This window comes from Kryptolebias marmoratus, linkage group LG9 (assembly GCF_001649575.2).
Source record: "Kryptolebias marmoratus isolate JLee-2015 linkage group LG9, ASM164957v2, whole genome shotgun sequence".
Lineage (NCBI taxonomy): Eukaryota > Metazoa > Chordata > Actinopteri > Cyprinodontiformes > Rivulidae > Kryptolebias > Kryptolebias marmoratus.
Window position 1 is genome coordinate 29,780,394 of NC_051438.1, and position 9,206 is coordinate 29,789,599.

The 9,206-nt window shown below is 48.0% G+C and overlaps 2 protein-coding genes across 2 annotated transcripts in view; one reads left to right on the top strand and one right to left on the bottom strand.

Annotated features, from left to right (window-relative positions):
- nmnat2 (nicotinamide nucleotide adenylyltransferase 2) overlaps positions 1-2,305 on the top strand; it is a gene marked incomplete in the record, with an annotated part of 31,125 nt that extends 28,820 nt beyond the window's left edge. The window contains 3 exon segments of the mRNA XM_037977582.1: positions 140-241; positions 543-610; positions 683-2,305. Coding sequence (XP_037833510.1) covers positions 140-241; positions 543-610; positions 683-785 — 273 coding nt within the window.
- Positions 2,306-3,640: 1,335 nt separating this feature from the next.
- The window catches only part of lamc2 (laminin, gamma 2), a 23,509-nt gene continuing 17,943 nt past the window's right edge, over positions 3,641-9,206 (bottom strand). The window contains exons 2-16 of the mRNA XM_025002052.2: positions 8,968-9,201; positions 8,104-8,490; positions 7,748-7,981; positions 7,530-7,666; positions 7,139-7,295; positions 6,703-6,908; positions 6,537-6,613; positions 6,320-6,457; positions 6,008-6,152; positions 5,769-5,918; positions 5,569-5,683; positions 4,964-5,160; positions 4,216-4,374; positions 4,044-4,143; positions 3,641-3,894 (exon numbers count right to left, since the gene is read on the bottom strand). Of these exons, the coding sequence (XP_024857820.2) occupies positions 3,641-3,894; positions 4,044-4,143; positions 4,216-4,374; positions 4,964-5,160; positions 5,569-5,683; positions 5,769-5,918; positions 6,008-6,152; positions 6,320-6,457; positions 6,537-6,613; positions 6,703-6,908; positions 7,139-7,295; positions 7,530-7,666; positions 7,748-7,981; positions 8,104-8,490; positions 8,968-9,201 (2,690 nt within the window). The remainder of the gene's footprint in view (positions 3,895-4,043; positions 4,144-4,215; positions 4,375-4,963; positions 5,161-5,568; positions 5,684-5,768; positions 5,919-6,007; positions 6,153-6,319; positions 6,458-6,536; positions 6,614-6,702; positions 6,909-7,138; positions 7,296-7,529; positions 7,667-7,747; positions 7,982-8,103; positions 8,491-8,967; positions 9,202-9,206) is intronic.

The following is a 9,206-nucleotide window of genomic DNA, read 5'->3' on the forward strand; positions in this document are numbered from 1 at the left end:
TGCAGGTGTCCAGGTGTCCAGGTGTCCAGGTGTTCAGGTGCAGGTGTTCAGGTGTGCAGGTGTTCAGGTGTGCAGGTGTTCAGGTGCAGGTGTGCTGCAGAGCCAGGAGGTTCTCACAGAGACTTTTCTGTGGTTTCAGATGGAGGTGATCGTCGGGGACTTTGGGATCGTGGTGGTTCCTCGTGACGGAGCCGACACAGAGAGGATCATGAACCACTCCTCCATCCTCCGCAAGTTCAAGGTCAGAGAGAAACGGGTCCGGTTCTGACCCGAGTAGTGGTTGATCTGTGAGCAGAACCCTGACCTCTGACCTCTCTGCACCTGTTAGCTCTCAGCTACTACCACAGTTCATTTTAGCTGAGTTTCTGTAAACCTGACCGAGTTTTAGAAATTTTATTGTTTGCTACGATACCTAGCCGTGGCGGCCATCTTGGTAGTCCTAGACGTTGATCCGATGTCTTTGGCCCGTGTTTCATGGCGGCGGGCGATAAAACCACCCTCTGAGAAGCCCCCTGCTGACCCGGTTCTGTTCTGGGTTCTAGGAGAACATCCTGGTGGTGAACGACACCATGAACCACCCGATGTCCATCGTCAGCTCCACGAAGAGCAGGTGGGGTTAAAGGTCGTGGTGTCTGATGTAATCTGATGTTGTCTGAAGCTGACCTTTGACCTCCTCCGTCAGACTGGCCCTGCAGCACGGTGACGGTCACGTCGTGGACTACCTGAGTCAGCCCGTCATCGACTACATCCTGCAGAGTCAGCTCTACATCAACGCCTCGGGGTAGAGCAAGATGGAGGACGGAGGGGGCGGAGCTTCGACATCGATCATCTCTATAAATAGACCCCTCCCCCTCCAGAAAACTGGACCTTCCTTGTCTGTCAAACGTATCCTCTTCTTTGAGCTTTCCTGTCTGTGTGTGTGACCTGGGGCTGCAGTATTTCTCTTAGTTTCTTGTTTAAAGGTTAGAGATGCATGACGGACAGCTGAGCATGCTCAGTGTGCACGGACTCTGCTTCTGGACCGGGCCGCAGGGATCCAGAACCCTCTAAATCTGCAGAAAAGCCTCTGAAGTTTGGTTTGAACCTATTAAACCCAAACGTCCGACTTCATCAAGTGGAACAAAAATCTGTTTCTGTCATTTTGTTCTGATTGGATCAAAAGTCCCAAAACACGAAGTCCTGATCAGGTCCAGAACAAAACCGGACCGATTCCTGAGAACCACAACCGTTAAAACAAATAAAACCTTTAATCCTGAAGGTCAAACAGTTCGAGGAGAAGAACCGGAATCTTCAGGTCAACAAATCAAACTTTTTGTTGTTGTCTGACGAATCAGAAAGGAAAACCTGGATCCACCGAGCCGAGACCAGGAGCTGGAGGTGGAGGGCAGAGTGAGTTGGTTAGTTAGTTAGTTAGTTAGTTAGTTAGTTAGTTAGTTAGTTAGTTAGTTAGTTAGTTGCCTGCAGCTAACCTCCTGTCACCAAGTCGTTTTTAATGCAGAAACCTAACCGCAGGTTATTTTACAGAAAGTGAAGGTTTAGAACCGTCCTGCCTCAGGTCGAGCTCAGATGTTCTCCTCAGATCAGGTTTGGGTTTTTCTGGATCTCCTGCAGATCCTGATCTTCTCAGGAACATCAGACTTTAGGTTCCAGGACTTTATTCACATGTAAACAAACCCCCAGAGGAAGAATTCTAATAATATTAATAATCCTGGTCAGTGAGTGACGGACTGCAGCCGTCAGTGAAGGTCTTTGTTCCCTCTGACCGGATCAGAACCGGCTGGTGTTCCTGACGGAGACCCAGAGGGTTCTGGTGGTTCTGGCTGCGGTGGAACCTTCAAACATGAAGACGAGTTGAAAGACTTCAGGGACTCGATGATGAAGAACTTTCTGTAAATCTGGACTGCATGCTCTTCTCTGGCATGAACGTTTCTCACTCCTTAGATTATTATGGTCTGTTGTGAACGTGTTTGGACAAAAAAAGAATTAATATAATATCTATAAATATGAATAAGTCTCAGCTTCCGTCTCCATCATCGGCCCATTTTTAATTCACTGTAAATGAGTTCATCAGGTCACCTCTGGGGGAACCGGAGGGATTTTTCAAACTGTCTTCATCCTTTCTTTGTTGCACGGACGTCTGATTGTAAACTTGTTGATGTGGTTTTATTTGTTTATAAACCGGTGAGAAAACGCTGATCTGAAGACTAAAACAGAAAGATGTAAATCCAGTTTTTGTTTCTTTAACAACTGTGGTCACATTTACACCCTGCTGGCAAAATAAAATATTTCTTCTAAGAAATCATCAGAACTCGGCTGATTATTTCTCCTCATCAAGATGTTCTAAAACCTGGAATCCTTTCCAGAGGCACTAATGCACCCCCATACCATCAGAGAGGCAGGCTGAGCTCAGAACAGAGACACATCTGTTCACATCTGGCTTCTTCTTCACCTGATAGAGCTTTTAAGCAGCATCTGTGTTTACAGACAGTGTTCCTGAGCAGAACCAGAACCAGAACCTGGTCACCAACATCCAGCCTCTTCTTATCTGCAGTCCTAATTAACCTCCTTCGTCACTAAAAGCTCCTCAGATGTTTCTCAGACGTGTTGCTGCCGTCAGATTCAGGAGTTGATCTGTTTATTCTGTTCCACTATAAATAAAATATGAGTTCATAAGATTGACAAATCATTGAATTCAGTTTTTCTTGGTGTTTTAGACATTGTCCCTTCTCTCAGAGCTGGGGTTGGATCTATGACTCAAAGAGAAAAACTGACATCTCGTTTTGGATTTTTAAGGAAGGCAGAAGAAAACTGATCCTCACAAACTGTCAGGATGTTTTCACTGATTACTGGATTATTACTGGATGTTGGAGCCACTTCAGATGTTCATCCAGAAAATATGAAGGTTCTCCTGAGCTGAAGAACATCACAAGATGTATTTCCTGAAGTTTGATCAAAGGGTGAATAAAACATCAGTTTTATTTAAATTCAGTCATAAATATTTCTGAGCTCAGGGACTCAAATTATTTTGTAAAAAAACAACAAAAGACAAATATAAAAATAAAAACAGCTGATATCATATAAGAAGTCTAACTTCTTGTTTCTTTTCTCATTCGAGGAACCGGAGCTGCAGGAGTTTAACTGCAGTGAGCTGCTGTTTGTTCCGCTGAGAACCGAAGAGAACCGAAGAGAACCGATGAGACGTTTCAACGCTTCCGTTAAAAAACTAAACAAATGTTGATTATTTGATTATCAGAGCAACAAGAACATTCCTGTTTAAATGGCAAAAACATCTGGTCTGGGTTCCAGTTCTTCAGGATGAAGAGTCTCAGCAGGTGAGGAGCCTCAGCAGGTTTTAAAGAGTCTCAGCAGGTTTTAAAGAGTCTCAGCAGGTTTATGGAGTCTCAGCAGGTTTATGGAATCTCAGCAGGTGAGGAGTCTCAGCAGGTGATGAGTCTCAGCAGGTTTTAAAGAGTCTCAGCAGGTTTTAAGGAGTCTCAGCAGGTTTAAGGAATCTCAGCAGGTGAGGAGTCTCAGCAGGTGATGAGTCTCAGCAGGTTTTAAAGAGTCTCAGCAGGTTTTAAAGAGTCTCAGCAGGTTTAAGGAATCTCAGCAGGTGAGGAGTCTCAGCAGCTGCCGCTCCTTAGGCTTCCTCGATGGGCGGACTGTTATAGCAGCCGCTGGGGATCTTCTCCAGGATGTGGTCCAGGTTTTCGATGTCTGCCATGATGCTGTTGATGTCCAGGTTGATCCCGACCAGCTGGCGGCGCTGCGCCTCCTCCTGCTCCTCCATGTCCCGGAGACGAGGCCTCAGATTGTCCTCCACCTCCTTTTGAGCGTCGGCCAGAGAGTCCTCCAGCAGCTTCACCTGCTTTTCATCCACAACATCGGTCTGATCTGAGGAAAGCAGGTTGGGAAGTTTTTAAGATCTTTTAACCAAGAAATTTGTTTTTACCTTGATTGTTAAAACAAGTAAAGATCTAAAAATGTGTCGAGTAGCTTTATTGTTTCTAGAATTAAGGAAGAAAATGGAACCATCAACATACTCATCTTCGCCAGCAGGTTGTTGACTTCTTCCAGGGTTTTCCACACAGCATCTCGGGTCTTGGAGGCCTTGTCCACAGCTGCAGTCACTCCCGCTGCCGTCTGCAGAGCAAACATTTATTTATTTTCTTTCCTCCTCTGTGAGATTATCTCTAATAGTTTGTCGAAGCTTACCTCCTCAGCGTCGGCGTCCAGCTGCTTGGCGTTTTCCAGCTCTACGTTCAGGCCTCCCGCCGTCACCCCCGCCCTCGTCTTCAGGTCCTGGGCTTCTTTGTTCAGTTTGGTGGCAATATTCAGCAAACCAGCATGAGGCGGCAGCGAAACAAGCATTTCCTGAGGAGCAGGAACAGAAACTTTACAACCAGGAGAAAGATTCTTCATCTCTTGGTTCTCCATCTGGTTCCTGCAGAGTCCAGTTCAGGACCGAGCCACCAGGTGACAAGAATTACATCTAAAACCACCAAAACTCTCCTTTAATCATATCAAGTTCTTATTTCAAAGCTGTTTTTGAGTTCAGAGTTTTTTGAAAACAACAGCTTCATCAACATAAAACATCATTAATCAGTTATTCAGACCCAGAAGATCAAAAATAAAAATGTTTGTCCTAAAGTTTGGGCAGACAGAACTCTGACTCTCCATCTGTAGGAGCGCCCCCTGCTGGGTGGTCAGGGTTAGGGTTAAACTAACGACTCCCAGGATTATCGGTAGCTTCCACAGAATATCAGCGAAGAAGACCTCCAGCTGCAGCAGATGTTCCCTGACGGCCCTGTAGGGGGCGGAGCTTGTCAGAGCAGAAAGGGTTTTACCTGCATGGTTCACATCTTTGTATTTCTTCAAGAATTCACCTGCCTGTGACCTAAGTAGCTACAAGGAAGCTCAGGAAATGCTTCCCTCCAGTATTTGTGCTGAAACGAGGTCTTACCTCCAGATTGTTGGCCACGTTGTCCAGACTGTTGATGGTTATCAGTGCCTTGTTGTAATCCTCAGACACGCTGTCCAGAACAGCCTGAGTTTCTGCGTTGTTGCCAACAGCCTTCTGGACCGTGGCGTTGATGCCTGGGAGACGTTTGATGGCGTCCTCTGCCTGACCTTTGCTGAGATCGATTTGCTGGTCGAAGCCTGAAGGAAGAAGAAGAGTTTTTAACTCACTGCCACCTGGAGAACAAGTTAGATCAGACAATAAAAACAATCCCCCAGGTGGCTCCTTCCGATTGGTTCTTATGGATTTTATTAGATAATCAGGATTAATTATCCAAATCAAATGTTTCAGGTAATCGACCTGGAAGGCCCAGGTGATGGTATAATATCTATAACATCTTTTTGTTTCCAAGTGGAGGAAAAACCAACCATCATCAGTGAACAATCAGTTCAAACAAACTCACCTGGTTTAGTTTCTGTCTTTTCTCTGAGTTTTGTTTCTAATTAAAACCTCTAAACGTTTTTTCTCCACAGCAGCTGACGGAAATGAACTGAGTGACCTTTTCTGAGGAGATGTTTGATGTTTGAGGAGAAAGTTGGTGCTTTTACCTCTCAGGGCACTGAGGGCGTCCTCCAGCTCGTCTGTGTTGCTCTTGATGCTTTTCATGGCGTCCTCGGCTTCAGATTTGGCAGCGTTGACTCTGTCCAGCAGCTGGTTGAAGTCCTGCAGACCCAGATGGGCGACAGGTCAGATCAGAGCAGATTTATGGGTTTCAGAGCTGAACATTGCTGGGGTAGGGTTAGGGTACCTGCTGGGCAGCTTTGCCTTCATTCAGCAGGTCATGAGCAGCAGACTGGTCTTCTTGAATGTCGTCCTGCAGCTTCTCCAGAGCCCAGATGTTCTCCTGCGACTTCTTCTCCAGCCCACCCACCCATGTCACCATGGCGTCCACGTCCTCCTGATCGTCATCAAAGAAGACAACGTCAGAGACGTCCAACAGGCAGAATGTCCTCAGAAATAATTCAGATTTCTTTCAGCAGTGTTTACCTTCAAAGATGGAGGCAGCTGTTGTTCCAGCCTGGCGATGTCCTTCAACATGCTGGTGGCCATTTCGCTCTCGCTCTTGGCTTCAGCGCTTCGTTCGATCCCTCGTTTCTCCAGACTCTTCACCTGAGTGGAGACCTGATCGTAGCTGGAGACACAAACATAACTTCAGTCATTTCTGAGGTTTAAAATTCATTTTATTCTGAAAGGTGAAGGTCCTCTGACTTCCTGAGGAGATCAGATTATCTAACTACATGTTGGGCTTCCTTGATTCTTTTGGTTTTTCTGAAAGGGAACGAGGTACGATGCACTCACAGAGCGTTCATGTCTCCAATCAGCTCCTTGACTTTGTTCTCTCTGTTCACCAGACTTCGGACCAGAGTCAGACTCTCCTTCGAGTCGCTCAGAGCCTCGTTGGCCGTTCGCTCCACAGCGTCCGCGTCCGTCACGTGTCTGAAGGAGGAAAGAAAAGAAGTCGTTAAGGTGACGATGAATCATTAAAATAAACCAACGACACAATAAAACCACTCACTCATCGGCCAGAGTCGTGGCGGTCTCAGCCAGAGAGGGCAAGTCTGAACTCAGAGCAGCGTCTCGGAGAGGAAGCTCCTGTTGGACAACAAACAAACAAACACGACATGGGAAATCCTGGAAACGCCACAAATTTACAGGATTTGTTGGAATCAGGTTATTCTTACGATTGAGCTGAGTTTGGTTTTGGCCTCCCCCAGCTGGCGTCTCATACTGTCGATCAGCCTTTGGACCTCGTTCGCTTTCTTCTTAAATATTGTCTGCAGTTCTCTGATGTCCACGGCTGCTTTGGCGATCGTTTGGATCTCCTGTCCCTGAGTCAGCTGACTCTGGCTGATGTCCGCCAGACGGCGCTGCAGAATCTTCTCCATCTCTGTTGGACAGAAACATGAGACACCTTCAGGAAAAAGTTTAAACTTCATCCACAGTTTGCTTAATGAGCTCCTGATCTGTTCAGCTGCAGTACTGCTGATGTCCACTAGAAGCTGCTAAAAACAACGTTCACATTTGAGTTAGAAATATTTAACACTTTGCTCTATATTTCACATTGTGCAACATTTTAACTGCATTTGAAGGCCTGCTGGTGTCAGTTTAGAGTCGGACCTGTGAGCTCCTTGGTGTCTCGCTGCAGGTTGTCCACCATCTCCTCGGCTGTCCTCAGAGCGCCCTCCATCTCAGAGCTGCTGACCGGTTTCAAACCTCCGTCCATCTCTGACAGCAGCTTCTCCAGGTCCTTCAGCTTGTCAGCAGAGACCTCCATCTGATACAGAGAGAGGACACTCAGCACGAGAGACATCCACAGCTGACCAGATTCACGTGTTTCTTGATTTAATCATACTTTCAGTAGAAAACCCTCAGAAGTCTTTGAGCATGAAGACCCTGTTCTCGTTTTATTATTTAAAATCAACATTTTTTCATTGTTTTCCAGGGAATTTAAAAGTCTAAGACAATTGAAACAACAATCTGCATGACAGCCGGTTTCTGCAGCTCTTACCTTTGCTTTGACGGGGTTGAAACAGGTGGGACATTCGGACCGATGACACCTCAGACCCTCAAAGCCCTGTCGGCACTGACAGAGACCGGACTCGTCGCACTGGCTGGACTTGGAGCCTCGAACGTCGCAGTTACAAGCTGCTCAAAGAAACCGAGAGGATGAGAAACGACCTGAGGATGGCGCTCTGAGGCAGCGAGGATTCAAACTCCCACCCTCACCTTTGCAGGCGTCTGTGGGCCGGCTGTGGTAGAACCCGATCTGACAGGCCTCACAGTTCCGTCCGGTCGTGTTGTTCAAACACTTCAGACATTCGCCGGTTCTCTGGTCGCAGCTTCCCGCCACGCTGACGTCGATGTGTCCGTTACAGCTGCAGAGTCTGCAGGGAGTCCGCACGCCGGAAAAGCCTGCCGGGTCGCCATAAAACCCCTCCTGACAGACGTTACAGTTCGGACCTGAAGACAGAAAAACACCCGTCAGACCTGTCAGATGGGTCCTGATCCAGGTCTTTGTCTTCCCCTTCCAAGCAGCTGGAACCAGTGACCCACTCCAGTCTGGATCAGTGTTCTGGACTCACCAAGGGTTCCTGGAGGACATCCTTCACACCGGGGCTCCAGAGAACCAGCAGCCAGCGAGCAGGACGTCCTCTCTGGACAGGGACACTTCACGCAGCTCCCCCACCGGTCTCTGTAGAACCCCTCGGAGCAGCTCTGCTCCGCGAGCGTCCCATCCGCAGAGTAACAGTCTCCGGTCTGGGGGTCGCAGCTGCCCCCCCTGCAGCTGCAGGGCTCGCAGGGACTGAAGGCTCCGTCGGCCGGGACCTTCCTCCTGAACCCGGCCGAGCAGCGCTCGCAGAACTCGCCCTCGTGTCCCTGAGGACAGCTGCAGGTCTGAACCCAGCGGGCCGGGACGCCGCCTCCACGCCGCGCCGAGACCAGGTTCACACTGTCGAGATAACCTCGACCTGGAGAGAAAAGTCCACAAACACACTGAGTTATACCCCGACCCAGGTCTGAAGACTCGGGAGGAACCAGAGAGGAGGTCAGCTGAGCTTCATGTGAGTCCAGGATCCTGTCCTGTCCATGAGTCCAGGATCCTGTCCATGAGCCCAGGATCCTGTCCTGTCCATGAGTCCAGGATCCTGTCCTGTCCATGAGTCCAGGATCCTGTCCTGTCCATGAGCCCAGGATCCTGTCCATGAGTCCAGGATCCTGTCCTGTCCATAAGTCCAACTGAGACACATGTCTACAGGTTTGATCCAACGCTGCTCCTTTAAATACAACTTAAAGTAAAATGTCTTTAAAAGAACAATATTTATTTATAAGGATCAGTCTGATTAGTTTTAGGTTTGAGAATACTCTGAAGAACCTAAACCCAGCCGTAAGTTTCTGCGGAGGTTCAATAAGATGAAGAATAAGATGCAGTGAAACAAACAACTCACCGTTTTCTCCAAACGTGGCCCGGATCTTGATGGCTGTGAGGTTCTGGAGAAGCTTCTGGAACTGATAGGAGGACAGCTGAGGTCTCCACTTGCTGTCGGGCTGCTCGTCCAGCCTGTCCACAAAAAAACTGATTTCATGACTGATCATCACTGATGGAGGCTTCTGGTGCCACATCAGCAGGTCCACAACCAGGTGTACCACAACCAGGTGTACCACAACCAGGTGGACCACAGCTAGG